At 37.9% G+C, this 24,088-nt stretch overlaps 2 gene segments (V, D, J or C); both read right to left on the bottom strand.

Annotated features, from left to right (window-relative positions):
• Positions 1–1,637, bottom strand: part of LOC101429283 (immunoglobulin kappa variable 3-20-like) — a 74,040-nt gene extending 72,403 nt beyond the window's left edge. The window contains 1 exon segment of the V gene segment in view: positions 1,556–1,637. Coding sequence covers positions 1,556–1,637 — 82 coding nt within the window.
• Positions 1–24,088, bottom strand: part of LOC131273808 (immunoglobulin kappa variable 3-11-like) — a 911,457-nt gene that overhangs the window by 816,829 nt on the left and 70,540 nt on the right.

Here is a 24,088-nt window from a genome sequence, read left to right as displayed (position 1 = left end):
TTGGGAATGGAGCTTCCAATTCCAGCCACAGAACTGCACTGGGCGAATTGCAATGCCAACGTTGGGTGATCAAATACCTCTGAGACCTGGCCAGTAACTTCCTAGAGAAGCTGCCACAGGGCCCCAGCTTCCTCCCTGTAGAGGTGGGGCTGGGGCCTAGGCTAGACCTGCAATATGGCCTGGATAGACCGAAGTGAGACCCACCAGCACTATGATTTTCAGTCCTCCCTGCTTTCTCTCTGCCAGGCAGAGTTAAGATGGCAGTTACCGGCCTCTTTCTCACTTGAACAATTTTGATCTTTAGCTGTTCTTAGGATTATATTTTTGTCCACTGAATTTATTCATGAGTAGCTGAAGTTGGTGCCCAACTGTCTCTTCCTCCCCCATATTTTGGGAGTGAAGCTTTAAATTCCAGCCACGGAAGAGTGGACAAACTAAAATCAACATATTTCATCGGCTGAGCATCATCCCTTATATCCTAAGCATTCTTCAATGAGTATAGTATATTAAGGCACCCACAATTACTATTTGATGGCAATAAGAAATGAAAATAGCTATCTAAATAAAAAAAAAGAAAGTAGAGTAGGAAATCAAATCATCTTTTGTGACAATGAAAAGAAAGGCATGGATGGCAAAGGGTCCAGTGAATGAAATGAGTAAGGAAGGTAAATGACCTTCCACAGAGGAAGTTTTGAATATGAAGGATCAAGAATTCAATTTTGGGAAGGACCAGAGTTGGAGGATAATGGGGGAGAAGGAAGAAGATGCAAGGGATAAGGAAAGAAGATAATAAAATTTTAAATATTAAGGAGGTACAATGAATAGAGAATCAATGCATCAGGGCGTAAGATGTAAAAAAATCCCTAGCCTAGAGGGTCAATTCACCCTGTCATTTGATCTCACCAAGTGAAAGAAAGATTTCTATGATAAAGTCCCCTAAAGGACATGGTTACTCAGACAGATGGAGGAAGCAAACCCATTCAAGTCTATTTGAAGAGGAAGCAGGTGGTGCTGCAAGTCTCACTGCCCTACAGCCTTGGGCAGGAGGTTTGTGTTCGAGGTTGAAGCACTGTGGGAGGATAGCTGTTACCTTGCTGACAGTAATAATCTCCCAGGTCCTCAGGCTGGAATCTGCTGATGGTGAGAGTGTAATCTGTCCCAGACCCACTGCCACTGAATCGATCAGAGACCCCAGATGGCTGGGTGGAAGCATCATAGATGAGCAGTTTAGGAGCCTGTCCTGGTTTCTGGTGGTGCCAGGCTATGTTGCTGCTAACACTCTGACTGGCCTTGCACTTAAGGGTGACGGTCTCTCCTGCAGATGCAGCCACAGAGCTTGGAGACTGGGTCATCACAATGTCCCCACTGGCACCTGCAACCAGAAAAGAGCATTGATCATACTTTCAATCGCGCATGTATAAAACATGTATCTAAATGTAGGTTTTCTTATTCAGCATATAATTTCAAATCTGCTTTAGATGAAATGGTTTGCTCACTCCGCATGTTAAAACCATTCTCCAAATTTATAAAGATAATACCCTTCTAAACCTTTCACCTGAGGCCCAGAGTACCAGCAGGATGAGCAGTTGGGAATGTGACATCATCATGATCACCCGACTGATGTACTCAGGCCCCATTTCCAGGGAACCTGCATTAATAGAGCTCTGAACAGACTACCAAGTCCCCAAGGAGCATATGCAAATCAATAGAGAGTATAAAGTCAAATGTGCCTGTGCAGTGAGTTGTAAAGATAAATAGTGGAAGGAGATAAAAATATCAAGATCACAGGAAATGTAACTATTCACCTGCAAAAGGCAAGAAATCAATTTAACACCACAATTTTCAACAATATTCAGCACAATTCAGAAAATGAAATATTTTATCAGCAATTGTACTCTTTCAAACCAACTGTGCCCATCTTGAAAACAAAAGGAATTTGTAAGAAAATACATACCTCTGTAAGTGTAATATCATAACTTAAATAAATGTTATAAATATGGTTCCAAAACCTAGGTGGAAAAGACTCTTATCATTGGATAGATTAAGATGCAGTGCACGCATGGTGTATCTATCTCAGTCTATTCTAAATTTTAAACAGATATTTGAACCTTCTCTTCAACATCCCAAGGAACCTTACTTAATAGATCCCAAACTAGTCCTCTGTATTTCCCTTAGTGCAGTATTACTCTCAGAAATGAGTTACCAAATACTTAAAAGTCACCCTTAGGACTATCATTTTAGTCAACCACTTTCTAAAATCACTAATGTAGTGATTAGGAGACATGAAGTGTAACACCTCCACCTAGTGGTCACAGGTAAAATGGCTTCAGTTGGAAAGGTCTGATAGAGCAGTTCATTTATTCCTACCCAAAACCAATGATACTTTTAGAATTATGCAAATAACAATATCACGAACATTTCTAGGCAATGGATATTAAATTAGGAACAAGTAAAACTATTCATTTTACTGGGAGGTTACACAGTAAACAAGTAACTTTTCTGCAGCCATTTCTAACCTGCTCTTTGAGATTTCCTCCTCTGAGCTAAGCTGTTACTCAGGAAAGGTAGGGCCATGTGAACCTGGTCCATTTCAGGATCAACCCTCTGCACGAGCAGTCAGAGGTAAGAGACAATTTAGGACACTTTAACAATTATATGGATAAAAAACTCTTCCACAACTATGAGTATCTTTTCCGGCAGACTTTTTCCAAAGTTCGTAAGAGGTTTTCCTTGATGGAGAATGACCTAAGCATGTATTGTTCTAATTCTAATTAATAAGTTCATTTCCTGTACTTTGTCTCCTTATGAGCACTTTACCTTAGGAGGGGTCCCCTCCCAGCATTCAGGAATTGTGCTGCAGATGCCCACATCATCAGGGAGGGCATTCCTTATCAACAATCCACCCTGTTCTTATTTCACCATGTATTTATATTTAGAAGATGTTAATAATTAATTCAGGTTTGCTCTTTCCACTCTTGTATTTTTTCCTCCTCTTCCAAGAAGTTGCATGTAATATACATTCTTAAATTTGCTTATTTTGTTCGAATTTCTACTACTTAATTGATAGGTTTCCTGCATCAGTTCAATATAACTTCCTCCCCATTCTTACAAACATTCAAAAATTTAAAGCCATAGTGGATGACAGGATAACAAATGAGGATGTGTCACGAAGGGTAACTGTGCCAGAGGGGTCCACGTAAAATGTGAAGTAAGGAAATGTTGTCTTCAAGTAGGGGACAGTTGACCTAATGCGTGAATAGAGGAGGGGGCTGGAATTCAAAGCCCAGTGAAGAGCACTTCAGAAAATGAACAGGACTTGGGAAAAGATGGTCCTGGATATTTAAGAATGGCTAATGAAACAGAGTGTGAAAGCAGAACAGGCATGTTCCAAAGGGAATATTAATTCGATGAAAGTTTGAGGATTAGTTTATGTACTATGAGAATCCATGGAACAATAGTTTGACTTAAATTGTTCATTTTAGCAGGTACTTGTGGATAATTTTACAAGCTATAACACTCCAAAGATGCAGACACAGTGGAAGCCACTAACGTTTCAGTGCAGCTGGAAAACAAGCTTTCTGTCATATAATGATTTTTAAAAGTGAAATTTTCCAAATGCTCCCCCAATCCCAAAGATCCAATTTAGGCCCAATCAATCTTTGATCAATGATTTAAAAAGAACACACTGTGTTAAGAGGAATTCTAGGGTGGGGGGGTGGGGTTGAATGGGACCTCACATATATATTTTTAATGTAATATTATTACAAAGTCAATAAAAAATAAAAAAAATTAATAAAAAAAAAGTGGAATAGGAAAAAAATATAATAAAAATGATTATGAACCATGAAAAAAAAAAAAGAGGAATTCTAAAAAAGCCTGGGGACTCCTGTCCCTAGTATATTCACACCTTCTCTCAGTTGTTGACACACTGTTCAGGTGCTGCTGTGACGTGATTTTGCAGATATCATTAAAGCTATTGACTTTAAGAAGGGGGGTCCATTAAATCTTGCTCTGCTGGTCAGAGAGAAAGAGCCCAGAGAAGTTCATAAATAATTAGTATTTGAAATGGAAGAATACATCTGAAGTTGATTGTGGAATTCCAGGACCATGTGGCAAGGAATGTGGGCAGACTCTAGGAGGAGAGAGCTGACATCCAGCAAGGACATGGGATCTCAGCACTGCCACCTGAGGAACTGCTTCTGCCAAACCCCATGAGCTTGAAGAGAACTCTGTGCTCTGGACAGAAGGCAGCCCTCTTTAACCAAGCAGGAACCTGATAAATGAACCATCAACACTGGACCCAGACTACTGATCTACAAAACTCTGACATAATAAATTGCTAATTAGTTACAAAATAAGAGTAAAGTTATGTATATTAAAATAACCACATGTGAAAAGGGAAGTCATAAATCCAGATACAAGAGTTATCATCCCATTTAGCTCATGGTTGAATGATGCTGACACATGTTTCTTCTCATGAAATGTGATGTGCTTTATGTCCCTTTACCTCAGGTGATTTCCTGATGTTTACCATATTCATAGGGTCAGGGCTGAATACTGTGCTATGAAAATACAGGTAAGAGCAGAACTAGCTTTGAAGGTGGTGAGGATCTGTCCCCTCTGTTTCCATGGCCATGTTCTCTGACAACTGAAGAAATTCTAGACAGGGCTGTTGGTAATAGGCGAGTGCACTGGGGACATCCCAGGTAGACCTGAACCAAGCTGCTGTCTTCACATTTGCTTAAGACGAGATGACTCACTCCTTTTACGTGGGACAAAATGGGAATGTTGCATGTTGTCTTGATCTAAGAGACAAACTGTATTATGCTTTAACTTATTTTGAATTTAGAATTCTACATGTTTTATTAAATTTTGTATACTCCTGTTGTTCAAGTGACCAAAAAAATCTCAATTAATTATACATAAAATCAACTTAGCAAGTACATTTCCTGGGCACAGCTCACCCTTCCCCATGAACTTACAAGGGGGCAGTCAAGCCAAGTGCTGCTGTTACAGACATGAAATCAGGCTGAACGATATATGAGGCATGATTCATATGCAGCCAGATCTAATATGCTTCTGGTTCTTAAACAATTCTACATTATCTAAGGAATTCTTGTTCCCCAGTATAGATACAGGGCCCCAGTGAATGTGCCCTATTCATTTGGGCATGAATCGATGAAAGCAATGTGTTAGTGAATTCTTAATATGAAGGCAAAATTAATCTTTAAACTGGAAATGATGAGATGTGTTGTTAAATGCATAGAATATTGATGTACAGAATAAAACATTATGCTGTTCCCTTAAAATGCGAGCAATGCATTAGGAGTGACCAAGACATTTTCAGTAAATGTCACACAATAACCTTGTAATAGATTCATGGAAACCAAATGCATGTGGTATCCTGAATTGGAATCTGGAAGGGGTACAGTACAGGAGTAAAAAATTAGATACATCTGAATGAAGTCTGGAATATAAGTACGAAATTTGTACCAATGTAAATCTCTTAGTTTGACAAATGTACCATGATTATGTAAGATGTAAATATTAGGGAAAAGTAGGCAATGGTGTGCAGGGACTGTCGGGACAACTTCTACATCTTAATAGGAATCTAAAATTATTTAAAAATAAAAACTTATTTAACAAAACATGTGGAGAGAGATATCTGTATAGTTGAGTGAACATTGTATTTAACCAAGTGAGGTCTGAAATGATGAGGTCATATAAGATAATCCTACTCTAAAGCCAGACCCCATCTGCAGTGACATTAAAACACTTGCTCCACACATTCAGCATCTCACTTGGCAAGTGAGAGCTGCACAACTTGAAATAGTGATTTTTGACTCCTGATTTTTCTACTTAATTGGACCCTTTGGTCCAAACAAACCTACTTTAGAGCAAAATCTTCAACCAGGGTATGTGTCCCACTGGTAGGCAAAAAGATTTTTCCATGGCTGAGAATAGGCTTATTGGAATACATTTCTAGATCTATGTATTCTGCTCAGATTCTTTCTTAAATTGGGTTTTTCAAAGAACAGTCAAGTTGTGCTGCTGACTCTCCTTTCCCACTTCATGTGCAAAATCACCATTTACTGCTTTAATAAGATAAGTGAGCACTCACTCATTTATCTTATTATCTTTGGAGTGAGCACTCCAAAGAAATATACAGTAAGAAATGCAGGGATTTTTCAGAAATCCACGTGGGTCAGCATACAGAAAGTGAATGACTCTAGAAACTGGCAACTCTCCTGTGGTGCCAAATATTTCACACCCAACAAACTGAAGGAAAATCTACTTGAGTTGTCAAACCAAATATTCCTAGTTGCATCAGGGAATTCAAAATTCATAGACTGAGTCCACCTTGTTTATTCTTGTTTTCTATATTTTAATAACAAACTGATAGTAAACTTCCCAGTTACTAATTGGATCTAGCTAAACAGTACAAGCTGAAATTTCCCACTTTTTTGAATAAAGGGATTAAAGATTCCCAACTAATTTTGAGTATAATTTCAGAAAAATTTACATGATTTCTTTACAAAATGTTCATCAACATAGAAAGCACCTTGGTTACTTTATGTGTTTGAATAAAGACTCAAAAATTGTTGGAAATTAACCTATACTTAGCAAAGAGAGAATGTGTGGAATGGATTATTTTGTTTTTATTCATTATCAAATTGTCTAAGTCCCTATTCAGTTATGCTGTGTGTGCATGTGTGAGCATGTGTGTACAGATATGTGTGCTTAGACATATATTTTAATGTATATGTATTATAATATTTATGTATATAAACATTTGTAAATTTTGATCAGCATAGTTTCTCTTTGAGTGAATAGAATAACACAGGTTTCTTGGATCAAAGAATGAAGAACTTTTTACCAAAATCAGATAAAAGAAAATCTCACCATCTTTGCATTCTTAAATTGGAAAGAAAATTATTCTTACCACCACATTTTGCTTTGCAGAAAACTTTCCTACCGTTACCACAGATATCGAACATTTGTCTTTAATATAGAAGTTTTTACTGAATTTTCAATAGTATTAACAATAGGAGATATTGGGCCTCCAGCAGAATGAATCTTCAGAAGCTTTTTCTCTCCCCTTCCACCCAGAATTGATGCCCACAAAGAACCTCAGAATGTGAAATCGGGTGACTACAGTTGGAGTTAGTTAAACTAAGATGAGGCTGTCCCGGAATAGGGGACCAAATCCAGGGGCTGGTGTATTTCTAAGGAGAATTGGCTCAACGGAGGAGGGTGGTGTGAAGACGGGCAGAGAGGCAGGTGCCCCCACGCCAGGCACCACCAAGCACTGGGAGCTCCCGAGTGTGGAGGGGCTTTCCTCGCAGCCTTAAAGATGCTGGCCCTGCTGATACCTGGATTTTGGATACCGGTTTCCAGAGCTTTGAAAAGATGCCCTTGGCTTTGCTGGTGCACTCGTGCAGGTATCCACGCTGTCCAGGTGCAGCCCAGGCCCACCAGAGGTGGTGCACGTGCACTGGCCACAGCGACCCCAGGTGCCAGCCAGGGTCAGTCCCAGAAGTTCCTGACTGTGAAAAAGGCTCCCCCAGGTCGAGGCCACTGTGACGGAGTCAGCGTCACACCTCAGGAGCACATCCAAAGGGCGGGATGCTGGATCTCTTCTCTGGGTTCCCACAGGAGGGAGGCTTATCTGGTGGCACAGTGGAGGACATGGACAACCCCTCACTCTGCAGCTGTCAGGTGCGCACTTCATCCTCCTGGGGAGGCTGGAGATCAGGGTGTGCCCTCCAGGCCCTGGTGGTTTGGCTGCATGGTGGACTGCAGGGCGAGGATGTGGCTCAACCAAATGCCATGGCCAAACTCTAGGACAGCACCTTGAGCAGGTTCATCTAGAAAGTTACTAAAAATATGATGAAAAATGAGCTCAGTATTGGAATTAAACTATTTTCTAATGGAAGCATCTTAGGTTATTGATGGATAAGAGACAGCATTGAACTGTTTGCAAAACTATTCTTTTTCTATTGGAGAAAAAGAGAGTCACTTTATATTTCATACTTGCCCCACCAAAAATCATGGAATTAAAGGTAAGCAAAATTAATTTAGAAGAACTCCCATTTGATCTAAGTGAAATCTCACATGTCAGAGATACTTAAATACAACCTCAGCAGATACATGTGGTAAAATGGTGTTAGGAAAGTGCTATTGAAATAAAAATTTCCCTGAGATATATATGTTGGTATTCTGTCACTCATGTGTGTTCTGGTTTCAATGAGGTTAGCCCTCATATCATACTGTAAGTTTCAATAAACTTTTAGTGCAAGTTATAATTTTGTTATCTTCTACTCTTTGTAAAAAGGAAATCATTGAGATCTTACCCGTGGCTCAAATGTGACCTTCTCTAAGCTACACTCAGCATATAAATTCATTACCTACACCAATGTAGTACACAACTCAGAGGCATGAGCCTGCCTGGCAGTGAGGGATTACTACCAAACACCAAGCAGCGATGCAACTGGAAAAAGACCTTGACAAAGAGGGGGAAAGGCTAAAATGAGTTTATATGGTTAAGAGACTTCACAGTGAGTTGGGAGGTCATTCCAGAGGTTATGCTTATGCACATTTCCACAGGATCTCATTGACAGCCCAAGTAAATATTGCCTTAAATAGCAGGGCACCCTAGACCATGGGACATCCAGACACTAAAGGCAGGGCAAACAGCTCAGCAGTTTGGTACCCTGCCACTGAACCCTACTTTGGAAATTATCCTCCCCAGTGTGGCAGAGATGGACTCAGTTTCCCTAAATATGGCCCTTCTACCCCTTCTATTTGAACCTAGAGTTAGTACTAGAGCTGATAAGTGTATGCCCAAGAGAGAAATCTTTGGACTGTCCATGTGACAGTCATAACTGTTTATCTCAACAGTTACCAACACATACTTTTGAGATTATTGGACTCACCCAGGACAACTAACAAGGAGATGATGATGGACAATGAACATTTCAATAAAAAAGAGGGACTATACCTGCAAGCAATGTAGTCCCATCCATCTGCCATATGGGACCTAATCCCACTCTCAACTGGAGGCAGAGTGGGCATCACCATCCAAGAATCCTAAGGATTGGAGAATGAATGATGGACTAGAGTAGACTTACTATTATTCTATTACAGATGTGGTTCTAGCAAAGGAAGAAATTTTCTCTTTGGTATGGAGGAACTGGGCACAGGGGTTTCTGAGAGGAGGGAGAGGGGAAAACAGGTCTCCTATGTGGGCATTTTCAGGATGTGGGGATCATCCTGAATGACACTGTAAAGACAGATACAGGCCATTGTATGTCTTGTCATAATTTACAAAATTGGTCAGGAGATAGTGTAAATTACAATGTAAACTAAAATTAATGCCAAGTGGCAGTATTCCAAAATGTGTTCATCGATGATAACAAATGCACCACAAAAAATAAGGATGTTGTTAATGTGGCAAAATGTGGAAGGGGTTGGGTGCAATATTTTTTTGTAAAATTTATGTAATATAAATATTTTGAAAACTTTTTTAAAGTATAAAAAAGATAGACCCATTTTTAAAAAGAAAAATATTCATTATTTTTTGCTTTTGAGCATTTCTTTTTCTTTTTTTATTGCTGCTGAAAAAGTTTTTCGAGAACAAAATGTTGGCGAGAAACAATAAAATGGTCACAATGGACACCATACACTAAAAGACAGAGCCACTTTAGCAAGGGAATTTATATTGCCCTTTATTACTTCTATGGCAGGACTCCTGTGTCTCTACTCCAGCAAATATTTTACATTTGATTAACCTATAAGTTCCCATGTTTGCCACTATTTACACCAATTCCAACTTGGCATCTTCATCCATCAGTGTGGACAGCAGAGGCCCAGGGAGTGTACCCAAGAGAATGGGGGTTTTAAGATGCATCAAATATTTCATCCAATATCTTCTAAACTAGATAGAGTTATCTCTCCCAAGATGATAAGGAAATGGTGAGGAACACAAGAATTGTTGATACATGTGTCTTTCAGATTTAACCACAATGTAGAGACAGCTCTGTTCTCTACACTGGGATCTCATTAACTAAAACCAGAGAAGAAGCTAGAAGCAAAAACATAAACAAACAATTACTAAAACCACAACGATTTTTAAAATTGTAGCTATTAATGACACTTTCTAGGTAATAAAAATTTTGGAACAAATGTTAAACAGCAAAATGCACTACAACAATTGCTATAAATATAGACTTTTTCAGGGATTATTGAAAAGGGAAGGTTGAGAAATTGACAAAAGAACTCAGTCTCTGAAAGTTCACCAATTACATAATCAACTAAGATCATTTGGCATCTCAAATTAGATGAATATCAGAATCAGGTGTCAAAATGTTTGGAAATATGAATCGTGAGCCACATTTGGACAAACTAGTCAGAATTTCCAGAATTGGAATTTGGAAATCTGTCCTGAGAAAAGTCACTGAATTTGTAGCCTGTCTGCACAAGTTCATGAATCGGCATTTAGAAATTAATGTTGCAACATATAAGCTGTCCGAATGACATCCAGGACAGAATTCAATGTTTTTAGTATGATTTTATGAAGATTGAGATAAAGCATAACATGATAATCATTACATTTATCTTGATAGTAAAGAAATGACAACCTGGTTGAGGACTGAAAAATGAAGATGTGATTTTGAAATTAAAGATCAATCTCTGACTTTATTGTGGTCTTGGCAAAAGCAGGAGTATGCTGTGTTCAAGAGAAGAACGGGCAAAAAAAAATAGGTCACATCAGAAACTAGAGGATTCTGAAATGTGAGGATATATCTTTATTATGATAAAGACTCAGGACACAATACACTAAGAAAGAGCCACCTGTGGATTCTGAAAATGAAGACAGTGCCCAAATGTGGTCTTAGTGCCAGGCACTTCTCAAATATTTTACATGTATAGACTCACTGAGCCTCACAACAATCCTAAAAAACATGAAACAGTTTTTATATACTTGTACCACACAATAGTAAAGTAGCTTCAATTTCTGGGACTAGGAAGTGCCTGGATTATAAACATAAACTTCATACTTAAGAGAACAAGGTCATAGAGAAAACTGTACTCATTTATTGATAGGTATATTTCCAAAATAGAGTGGTTCTTAGTAGGTGTATGAAAGAAAGAGATGATTGCCATCTTCTATGTATTGCTTTCCTTTATTAAAATAAATCAATTTAATGGGTAGATATCAATAAAGCATGAATCCATCCAAATGGTAAAATCAAACTTATCTGGTATAAATTATATTTAGCCTGATTTTTCCCTATTGATCCTGTATCCTAAAACTCTACTGAAATTGTTTATTAAAGCTAGCTAGGAATAAATATTCATGACCATTGTAGACTTCATTTCTGTAGCTGGTCACATGGTTAAAGTACATATTCATCACTACATTCTTCCACTACCTATTCCACGATCCCTTCACCCTCACCCAGCACCTCAGTTGGCCATTTTCCTTTGCCTGATGGGATGACTCAAGTCTTCATTCCTGAAGATTCTTGGCCATTGATAGTCATGCCTGGGTTGACTTGTTGCAGTGTTCCATTGACTTTAGTCACAGAGCATTGTAATACTAGGAGGTTTCCTAGATCATCTGCATCGCAGACAAACTCTTCCTGACCACCATTGTGTAGTAGCAGTCCTTTTCCTCTTGATAGGATCAATCACCCCAGCCAGTACAGTAATTCCCTCTTTCTCCTTTGATTCGGAGGTATGAAAAGACCAAAGTGAGCTGGCTGCAGTCTTACCTTCAAGATCAATGAAATTGTGCTTATGTTTCTGGTGAAAACACTCCTCCTTTTGGGACAAAGACCTGAAGACCAGTTGAGCTTAACGTTGCAGGGACAGGAAACAGAAACTTTCCTCATGGATCAAAGGGATAATAGTGAGTGGTGCCACTTGCATTTCCACCCCTTGATTCCAGGATTGTGAATCCCAGTTAGGAGAGAAATAGCACCATAGAGTGAATGCTGATTTAGAGCATACAAAGCTTCCTGGAAAGCATTGCCCCATCCCTGCAGGTACTGTCATCTACTTGACAAGGTAAGTGAGCCCTATTAGGATCAATGTTCTGAGATGGAAGAACCCTGTATTTTGTTGGGTTGATCTCCCATCCTCTCTCATCCAAAAGCCTGGCTATTCATTAAAAGCCATTATTATAATCCTACTACAAAAATAAGAGTACGAGGACTGTATGAGATTGCAACTAGTATTTGTGTAATAAGTATATGAATGAAAAGATAAATTACATAAATTATGTGAACTTTATTTACAAGTAAAAGAATTCTTAGTAATAAACTAATAAGTAATTTTAGATATTTTTTGCTATTCATAAATTAGCAGAAATGAAAATAGGTTAGCATAGCCAGAAATATTGAAGGGGAAATAAATTTTGATAAAGAGTAATGTTACCAAGAGTGAAAAATACTTTGGGGATTAGTTCTCATGAATGCAAACAACAGAAATAGAGAGGGTTTTGCTAAGCAAAAATGAAAGTATAATATGAATGTTGTGTGGCTTACAGATCTGATCACCAGTTGGGGCAACATAGAAAATGTTTTGGAAGTCTGATGGCATTAACACAGTCTGGGACATCACAAAAGGAGAAAGACATGATCCCACTCCTACCACAGATGGACGGTGGACACTCCTGATGGCAACATCAATGCTGGATGCCAGTCATGAGACATTGGAGTTTGAAGACATCTACTGCCACCATCATGGCAGAAGATTCAGTCTGAAATATTTTAGACTCAGAGATGCATATTAGAAAAATTTCTACATGTTATGTCACAATTGTGTGAATCTAACAACTGTAAATAAATTGCTAAATGCAATTACTTCTTTCCAACTTAGTGTTAATGGAGAATTCAAGACAAGATATGACCTCTTCCTACATATAAATGTATAAGTAAGGAGAAATAGAACCAGGAAGACGGTGGCAGAGTAAGGAGCTCCTAGAGTCAGCTCATGCTGCAGGGCAGCTAGTAATCACCCAGAGCTATCTAAAGCACCTGTCTGTTGGCTCCAGGAGACAAGAAGGTCATCCTGCAACATCATTGAAAGATTGGAAGGAGAATACTCCCCATCTGCGGTGAAGATTTGTGAGTAGGGCACTCCACATCCCAGAGATTAGTGCCCATCTTCCACTGGCTACACATGCTGCCTAAGGAGTGATTCCACGGCTGGCATTGAAACTCCACTTCTCGAAAATGGAGAAGGAAGAGATGATTGGGCACCAATTTAAGATACTGATTAGTAAATACAGAGGGTTATATTATAATCCAAAGAAGAGCTAAAGTATATACCTGTCCAGGTCAAGAAGAGGCCAGTAACACCATTTTAAATCCTCCCCTGGCACAAGGGAAGCAGCATGTACTGAAAATCACAGTGCTGGTAGGGACCAGCTTCTTTCCATCCTGACCAAATTGCACTTCTAGCATAAACCCCAGCCCCACCTCTGGCAGAGACATAGCTGTAAAGGCAGGCACCAACCTATGCAGGAAAATATAGGTCACACCAAGGAAGATGGTGATCATCCTACTTGGCCATGCAGGTCACCTTTGGAGCTATCCTGTGATGGAATATGAATGTCCAATTCCCAAAAACAAGGAGGAAGAAATGGTTGACCACTGATTTCAGCTACTGATTACTAAATTTGGATGGCTGGAGCATAACTCTAAAAATAGCTGAAGTTTTAAAATGTCCAAGTCAGAAAATGACTGGTAGCTGCCATATTGACTATGCACACAGCATGAGGACAAGCAAGTTCACTGAAAATCACCATGATTGTAGGGACAGGCATCTTTCACCCAGGTTGGCCTGCAGCCCAAGCCTAGGCTTCAGTCCCACCTCTAGCAGGGAGGAAGCTGTTGAGCCCTGCAACAGCCTTTCCAGGTAAATGATGGTGCATTTGGCTAACACTAACAGAAGACCATGATATATATGGACAACTGCGATCATCCTGGACCTGTACTGCATAGATTGCTCCCCAAATCTGTAGCTCCATCCCAGCCCCAGGAAGCAGAGAAAGGCACCTGAAGCTTCATAAATCTCTCTGGGCAACCACAGTCTAGAACTCCACAACTTGGATTATTATACACAGAAGTAACTTGGTCTGAAAACCTGGCAAGAAGAAATGTGGAAGAAATTTCATCAGTCCCTGGGGCACTGTGGGCAACTTGAGCCTCCACAACTCACAACTCCAACTGCATCCTTGGCTCCTACTACACAACCAGCAAGGGAGAAAGGGCAAGAAAGCCATAAACTAAAGAGAAAAACTCCACCCTGAATGAATACTGTAGGATGGCAGACAATCAAGGTACCAACAAAAAATTTCTATCCACACCAAGAAACAGGAAGATATGACCCAGTTAAAGGAGCGAGATAGGCCTCCAGATGACATAGAGGAGTTGAAACAACTAATCACAGATGTTCAAACAACTCTCCTTAATAAATTCATTGAGGTGGCTAAAGAAATTCCATGTGTTATGGGTGTCCCAGAAAGAGAAGAGAAGAGAAAAGGGGTAGAAGGAATATTTGAAGATATAATGGTAGAACATATACCAACCGTATTGAAGGACAGAGATTTCCATATCAAGAAGCACAACATAGTCCCATAAAAATAAACGAAGAGACCAGTTTTGCAGGACATACTAAAGGGTGTGCTACAGCCTGAAAACAGAAGACTGGAGAGAGAGGCCTGGAAGAGCATAAATAAATGATTTTATCAATAAAAGTAATTAAAAGTATCAGAATAGTGGTGAAAATAATATGACAGAATAAAACAAATATTCAGGAATAAACTTAACCGATGATGTAAAGTACTTCTATCCAGAAAAATACAACTAATTGGTCAAAGAAATCAGAAAGACTTAATTAATTGAAAGAACATTCCATGCTCAAAGTTTAGAAAACCAAATAACTTTAAGATGTCAATTCTACTCAAATTGACAGACAGATTCAATACAATCCAGAAAAAAATTCTACCAGAATTTCTAAATAAATGGAAAACATGATTACAATTTTATGGGCAAAGGTGAGCTGTCCTGATTAGGCAGAAGCATCTTAAAGAGGAAAAGCAAAGTTGGTGAACTCTCGTGTCCAGAATTTAAATTGTATTACCTAGGTACCTTGGTAAAAGCAGCATGCTACTATCATAAAGACAAATACATAGACCAATGGAACCAAATTGATGGTTCAGAAACAGACACATCTATGGTCAAGTGATTTTTGACTAGCATGTCAAACACACTTAGCTCTGGCAGAAAGTCCATTCAAAAAATGGTGCTGAAAGAACTGGATATCTATACCCAAAAGAAGGAAAGAGAACCCCTATCACACACCTTATCCAATTTTAACACAGAATGGATCAATAGCCTAAATATAAATGCAAGAACCATATTGCCTCTAGAAAAAAATGTAGAAAATTTCTTCAAGACGTTGTAGTAGGTGGTGTTTTCTTAAAGGAGATAAGAGGATGACTGAGATGTGCTACTGATGTTTAATGTATCCAGACGTTTTATTTAACTTTACTGTGAAAGTGTGGAAATGTATAGAGTGGATGGTAACACATTTAGTGAGTAACAGCTGGTTTAAAAATTTGAATGTGGCTGAAAATGGTAGTCTAGGGATGTAAATACCAAATTAAAGAAAGCTTGAGAATTATCTAGGGAATGAATAGCACAGTAGACCCAGAAGTGGATGAGAATTGTGGTTTATCATACAGAGATGAGAGTGAACTTGTTGAGCTAGAGCAAGTGTGCATCATTATTACAGGGTGGTGGGAATGTGGAGAAGCATGGGAAAAATACAACTGGAGTGACTAATGGACTGTGGTTAATAGTAATAATGTAATATTCATGCATCAATGCCAATGATGTACTGCGTTGATAATGGGGGAGTATGGAAAAGGTGTACCAAATATATGCTAAGGACCTTGTAATAATCTGATCATACTTAATCACAATCTCTAAAAAATGTTCCTCCATAGTGTATTGTGTTGATAGAGGGGTGTTGTTTGTGAATTCTGCACATGTGTATGATTGTTTTGTAAGCCTAAACTTCTGTCATAAAAATATATTTTAAAAATAGTAGGTTGAGGGAAAATACACCTTATGTGAGATAACGACTCTACTTAGAAATAATTTAGAAATATTCTTTCATAATTTGTACCAAATGTCTCAAAGCAATGCAAGGTATTGGTGATGGGTTGACATATGGGATCCCTGTATGATGTTATGCATGTTTGCTTGTATGTTTCCAACTTGTACTATACTTTTATTATTTATGCATGTTCATTTATAAATGATATAAAAAATAATAGGGTGGTTTGGGGAAAATACTTTGATTTGGTTGGCAGGAATATTTTGAAGTTACTCTTTAATCATTAGTTAAAAATGTTTGAAAAGAATTCCAGTTATTGTTGGTAGGTTGAGGTATGAGAGACCTCGATGATGTTATGTATATTTGACTTGTAAGTCCACAACAGTTAGTATACACTTATTGTTTATGTATATGTATTTATGACTGATATACTTGTATAACTTTAAACATATATGAATTTATAAAAGTATGGATATACATGCACATGAGTATGAATATACATCTACATATATATGGAGAAGCCAACTTACAAGGTTTTAATCCCTAACACTGTGCTCTGAGAATTTCACCTTCATCTTCACGGGTTCATTGAAGGAACATCCCTCAGCCAAGAGACATTTTGTAGCAGCATTTTTGGTCTGAGCCTCACAAATGGAGCCTTTTATCTGAGGTATATGGCCAGAGAAACAACAATTAGGGATAAGCTGAAAAATACTCAGGTTCCTGTTCTACAGTGATCTTATTACAGACTATTTACAAACCAGAAATCTTCCTAGTACATGATCCTCCTGTTCAGGTAGATCCAAGAAATAAAATGGGAAATGACACAAATGCTACCAGTAACACAAGCTTCTCTACTTAACACAGTTAGAGACTGTATTTTTGCTTGATTATTTTTCCTATCATGAGTTGCTCAACATTTCTGGAACAGTCCCCTGTCACTTCCTCACAACATTAAGACATTGAACAAATCATTCCTTCTCAGTAGAGACTTCCATGACATTCCATGTCCCCTATTTTTTACCTCCTCCATGTTCCATGCTTATGACCATGTGCCTTTACAACTTTTCCTACAAAGAAGTACAGAGCATTTGCTTTCCTCTTAAATGTGAGCTTGTTTTGGGAATTCAATTAATCAAAACAAAGCAACCATAGAAAAATTGCTCTGATTCTATGTTTCCAAGCAAGAAAGAAGGTCTACAAGATGATGAGACCATCCCAGAAGCCCAGGCTCCTGATCCTCTGTGTTTCAGATGAGAGAAGATGGGCAAACTTGAACAAGGCATTTTCCTTCCAAGGTCCTCCTCCTGTTCAGATATAAAGTCCATCATATTAAAGTAAGATATGAAGTAAATGGTGCAGTCCTCTATAAAGGTAAAATCAAATGTAAAAAAGAAAAAAAATGTGAAAAGTAGATGCCTTTACTCTCCTCCTTTCCTTAGCTCACCTATTTTAGAAAAATTCAGATTTTAAGTGAGTTCTCTGTTCTCTCCAGAGGTATGGATATTTTTTGTTTGTTTTTATTTTTTATTTATTTTTAATTGGCATTTTAAAAAAGATAAATAGGTCACAAAAATGTAACATTAAAAATATGAGGTTCCAATATACCCCACCCCCCACCCCACCCAACTCTTCAAAGGTATATATTTTTAAAAGATAAATAGTTGCTTCACATACTCATCTGTTTTCTTATATTAGACTTTACATATGTACTCTTGAGATTCTCAAACTCTATTAGAGAATGTAGCAGGACACACCAGAATGGGAATTTAATATTCACTTTTTTTTTTCATGTGGGTCTCCACCCAATAAAATGACACCCTAGAACAATATAACACATTCAAGATCTTAATATAATGTGAAACTATGAAACTTTTTCTTGGAAGGCTGAAAATTAGTGGTTATCAAAAGTTCCAAGGGGACAGAGAAGGAAGAATAGGTACGTAGGGCATATTGAGATCACTGGAATTGTTCTGCATTACTTTTCAATGATGGATGCATTATGATATATTATGCCAAAATCCATAAAATAGTGTAGTGCAGAATGTAAACCATAATGGAGACCATTGTCCATGGATAATAGCAATTATCCAATATTTATTCATCAATTTTAACAATGGACCATACTCATGTCAGATATTATTAATACGTTAAAATGTGAGAGGAGGGAGCTTGGGGTGTATAGGAAGCCCATATTCTTTCTATGTGACTTTTCTGTGACTTAAAGGTTCTTTGAAAATAAAATGATAAACACAAATAAGACACTGAGGGGACAAACAGAAGAAATTATCAATAGTCATGAAAGAGAGATCATAAGTAATGAAAGGTGCAATACAAAAAATTTGGTTTTGTTTTTGGGGGAAGTTTTGGATTGCATTAAAGTTACAACTATGGCAGGGAAGGATAACTGGTACAATTAGTGTGTGGTCCAAATGTAAACCATAATGTAAGTGATAGACCATGGTAAGTAGCAATGTTGCAATATTTGTTCATAATTTGCAACAAATATATCACACAAATAAAAATTTGTTAGTGGGGGGACGTATGAGTGATGGGTATATAGGAATCCCACATAATTTTTATGTAACATTTATGTAATCTAAAGCTGCTATAAAAATAGGAGGAATACCTTTCCCAAACACCTGGGAACCATCTCCTGGAATGGAACCATCAGGAAGACAATACCCTTCCCTCCCATTTCCTCTGGGAGATGACATGCAAAACTTAAATGGACACCTGGCTCCAGACTGAAAATCTACCTCATGCCATAAAAATATGAGAATTTTATGTTTCTTTTTATGTTTCCTTGGAAATCGTCAATTAACTAAGCCAAGGCTCACCTCAATTGCCAGATGAGTTTCAGATGAACTATTTGAGATGAATGGAGCTGTCAAGTCTTCTTACCAGAGGACAGGTTAACATGTACTACATTAGTTGTTATCCTCCTGACTGTCTAAAAAGGTGATATTTTGTTCTGTCTTTGCAAAACCTTTAGAGAATTGTCTGGAAGTGCATTGTTTTCCTATTTTAATTCATTAATCAAAATGTTACCTTTCTCTTCTACCTTTTTGGAGTAGCTTCATGATTGGCAGGATGTTTTGTTTTCAATTATATTTTCCCCAAGTGTAATGACATGAACTGAATTAACTGGAAACTTTCTGAATTAAACAGATAATTTACAGGAATTGTGGACATGTAGAAGTCAGGTAAAATACATTGAATTATTCTGTGTCCCTACTATATTTTCTTTTTTTGGAGTTCTAGGCAGATAAAACACACTAGTGCAAAAGTCTGAGAATTATGAACTCTATAATCCCATGAAAAACATGTGGTTAACTAATTTGGAAACCAGAATTTTCTCAGCTAGTTTTTTCTCCTAAAGGAGTACTATATCTCTATTATATTGGGAAAGAGCTTATGAGTGTTGATTTTGCCTCAAAAAGTTTCCTTTGATTTGGATAAATTAATGTATTTCTTGGGTTTTAGGTCTCGTCTCAAGCAAATAAAATCCTGGAGTACATGTAATGTACATCATTTTAGAGGAAAGGAGAACATCTTGTCAAAGACGTGAAGGTAAGATTGAGAAAATTGGAAGAGGAAAAGTAAAAATAAAATCCACTTTCTCTTTGATGGTGCCTTCCTTCTTTCTCTGTTGTCCTCACTTGATAGAACAGAGTGACTCTCTTTTTGGGGGCTAATGTGCCCGGTGATTTTAAGTTGAAGCCTATGCTCATTTATTGTTCAGAAAATCCAAAGACCAATAAAAAGATATGCAAAATCTGCTCCACCTGTGCTCCTGAAATTGAACAAGAAATCTTGAATGACAGTCCTCTGTTTCCAACATGGTTAGTTGAATAATTTAAGCCCACTAAAGAGAACTACTGCTCAGAACACAAGATTCCTTTCAAAATATTACTGCACATTGTCAATGCACTAGGGCACCCAAGAGCTCTGATGGAGTTGTAATGAAATTCATATCATTTTCATATCTGATAACCCAGCATCCATTCTGCAGTCCATGGATTGAGAAGTTATTTTGAATTTCAGGCCTTATTATTTAAAAATACATTTTATAAGCTACAGCTGCCGTAGGCAGTGCGTCTTCTTTTGGATCTCAGCAAGGTAAATGGAAAAAACTGTGAAAATGATTCACCATTTTAGATGACATTAAGTACATCTGTGATTCATGGGAGGAGTTCAAACTCAGAATTAACAGGACTTTGAAAGAAGTTGATTCCAACTCATATGGGAGATGTTGATGGAAAGTAACTGCAGATAGTGTGGATATAAAAAGAGAAATTGAGTAAGAAGTGGAGCCCGAAGATTGGACTGAATTTCTGCATCTCATGATAAACTTTAATAGATGAGAAGTTGCTCCTTATAAATGAGCAAAATAAATGTCTTGAAATAGATTCTACTCCTGATGAAGATTCTTCTGTAGCACACATGGATCATTCTCCAGGGTAGACTACGTTGCTGATAAAAGAGCCAGACTCAACAAATTTGGAAAGATTGATATTTACAGAGTAATTTTCCTGACCAAAACAGAATGAAGCTGGAAATCAATAAGGGGTAGAGAACCAGAACAGGCACAGAGATATGAAAGTTAAACAACGCATTCTTAAACACTCAGTGCGTCAAGGAGGAAATGGCCTAAGAAATCAGAAACTACCTTGTAACAAATGAAAATGAGGACACAGCATATCAAAAAATATGAGGTGCAGCAAAAGCAGTGATGAAAGGGAAATTTACAGCCATAAATGCTTATATTAAAAAAAAGAAAGAGCTAAGATCAAAGACCTTATTGAACACATGGAGGAATGAGAAAGAGAAGAAAAAACTAATCCCAAACAAGCAGAAAATAAGAAAAAAACAAAGTTTATAGCATAACTAAAATGACAAGATAATAAAAAAAAGCACAAGGAAATTTTAACAAATCCAAAAAATGGCTCTTTGAGAGAATTAATAAACACATACACTCTTGGAATCAGACATGGTTCAACCACTTGGCCACCCATCTACCACATGGGATGTCCCAGGTTCAGGTCCCAGTGCATCCTAAAAAAGAATATAAACAGATGTCTTCTCAAGCCACAAGAGAGCTATATACTACTGTGAAAGAGCAGGACACCACCACAAAGAGCTACACTGTGCAGCCACCACAACAAGCAGAGGCCACAAGCCAGCAGATCCCACAGTCTACAGAGATTGGATGAGGCTCTGTCCATTGGGCTCTCACCTGTCATGTGAGAGGTCCTGGGTTTGGTTCCTCTTGCCTCCTGGAGAAGGTGAACAAATAATTAGTAGACAGACATGAGAACCATCTGGGGGAGAGGGGAAATAATTAAAGATAAATGAAGTAAATTTTAAAAGCAGCTTTTTAAAATGTTGACAAGCCGTTTATAGACTAAAAAAGAAGAAAGAGAAGATGCAATTAAAATAAAAAATGAGAGAGGAAATATCACCGCAGATCCCACAGAAATAAGAGTATCACAAGAGGATACCCTCAAAAATTGTATGTCAACAAGATGACTAACTTAGATGAAATGGACACATTTCTAGAAACACACAAGACCTATATTGATGAAATAAGAAAACAATGATCTCAACAGACCAATGACAAGGAATGAATTAGTCGTCAAAAACCTCCCAACCAGGAAAAGCCTAGGATCAGATGTCTTTCACAGTTGTACTCCCATTCAAAAAAATCCGAATAGACCAACTCTGTGACACATACTCATCAGAATGTGAAATGCCAAAGAAAAAGAGAGAATTCTGAGAACAGCAAGAGAAAAGCAATGCATAATAGATAAGGGATATCCAATAAGATTAAGTGCTGATTTCTCCAGAAACAATGGAGGCAAGAAGAGAGCAGTATGATACAATTAGGACACTGAAAGAGAAAAAATGCCAGCTGAGAATTCTTTGTCCAATAAAATTGTCCTTCAAATATGAAGGTGAGTATAAAATATTGACAAACAAACAGAAACTAAGAGAGTTTGCAAAAAAGAATCCACCTTTGCAGGAAATAATAAAGGAAGCCTTAGAACCTAATTAAAAAAAAAAAGACAGGAAAGACAGGCTTTGAGGAGGGTATAGAAGAAAGAATAGCAGAAAGGATAAACAAAAGCGTAAAAAGACAGACAAAATAAGATATGACATATGAAAACCAAAGAATTAAATGAAGTAAATAATGCATCTACAGTAATGTCATTGAATGTGAATGGATTAAACTCCCCAATCAAATGATACAGACTGACAGAATGGATAAAAAAGCATGAGCCATCCATATGCTCATATGCTGCTCACCTTAGACCCAGGGATACAAAGCAGCTGGAAGTGCAAGGTTGGAAAAAGAGCCTCCATGCAAACAATAACAAGATAGAGCAGGGGTAGCTATACTAATATCAAACAACAAAAGACTTTAAATGCCAAAAAGTTATGAGAAACAGAAGGTCATTTTATATTAAGAAAAAGGACAATACTTCAGGAAGATATAATAGCCATAAATAACTATGCCACAAAACACATGAGACAAACTCCAGGAAACCTGAAGGGAGAAAAAGACATCTCTACAATAATCGTTGGAGACTTCAAACACCACCCACATCTTTAGACAGAACAACTGGACAGAAGATCAACAAGAAAAGAGAGAACTTGAACAATGTGATAAAAGGTTAGACATAACAGGCATCTACAGAACACTGCATCCAAACTCAGTGGGTTATACATTCTTCTCAAGTGCCCATGGATCTTTCTCCAGGATAGACCACATGTTGGGGCACAATGGAGCTCTCAATAAATATAAAAAGATGGAAATTGTATAAAGTTCCTTCTCCTATCATAATGGAATGGAACTGGAAATAATAGTCAGCAAAAAAGTAAATTTGCAAATGTGTAGAGGCTAAACAACACACTCCTAAATCATCAATGGGTCAAGGAAGAAATTGCAAGTGAAACCAGTAAATATATTGAGAAAAATGAAAATGAGAACACAATTTATCAGAAATTATCGGATTCATTGAAGGCAACCTTGAAAGAGAAATATATAGCCCTAAATGCCTACATTAAAAAAGGAAGAAAGAGTTAAACTCAAAGATTTAAGTGAACCACTAAGAAACTAGAAAAAGAACAGCAAACCAATCCCAAGCAAGCAGAAGGAAATAAATAAGAAAGATTAGAGGAGAAAAAAATGAAACTGAAAAGAAAAAGCAATAGGGAAAATCAACAAAGGCTGGTTTGTTTGGACAATCAATAAAATGGACAAACCCCTAGCTAGACCAACAAAGAAAAAGAGAGACAAGATGCAAATAAATACAATCTCATCCAAAGAGTTCCACAAAAGGCCAAGTTCTTAACTTGCCCTGAGTCTGCAAACACTCTAAGGAATGATTCAGGAGACACAGTGTCTTGGGCAGATAGAGGAAGAGTGCATGCTCAGAGCTGTGGGGGCAGGAAACAGCTGGTGCAGCAAGGAAACACCTACAGGCAGCCAGGGGAGGGGGTTTGTGCTGGAGGTTGAAGCTCTGTGGGAGGCAGGCTGTCTCACAGTGATAATGACCTCCATCTTCTACATGCAACTTAATGATGGTGAGAGTGACAAACTGCATGGGACTTGCACATGGAGCTGAAATGCACAATGACTTCTGTGGTTCTGTTTGTGTTCAGATGTCACCATGTTTATCAGACCTCCTTCTGATCTCATGCCCTGACAATTAAGTTGATTGTAAACAGACTGCTAAGGTTCAATAGAGCAATCTTTTTTTTTTTTTAATTTTTTTATTTTTTATTGACTTTGTAATAATATTACATTAAAAATATATATGTGAGGTCCCATTCAACCCCATCCCCCCACCCCCCCTCTCCCCCCCCCCCCAACAACACTCGTTCCCATCATCATGACACATCCATTGGATTTGGTAAGTACATCTTTGGGCACCTCTGCACCTCATAT

This window comes from Dasypus novemcinctus, chromosome 17 (genome assembly GCF_030445035.2).
Source record: "Dasypus novemcinctus isolate mDasNov1 chromosome 17, mDasNov1.1.hap2, whole genome shotgun sequence".
NCBI lineage: Eukaryota > Metazoa > Chordata > Mammalia > Cingulata > Dasypodidae > Dasypus > Dasypus novemcinctus.
This window is presented reverse-complemented; position numbering and strand designations above follow the sequence as displayed.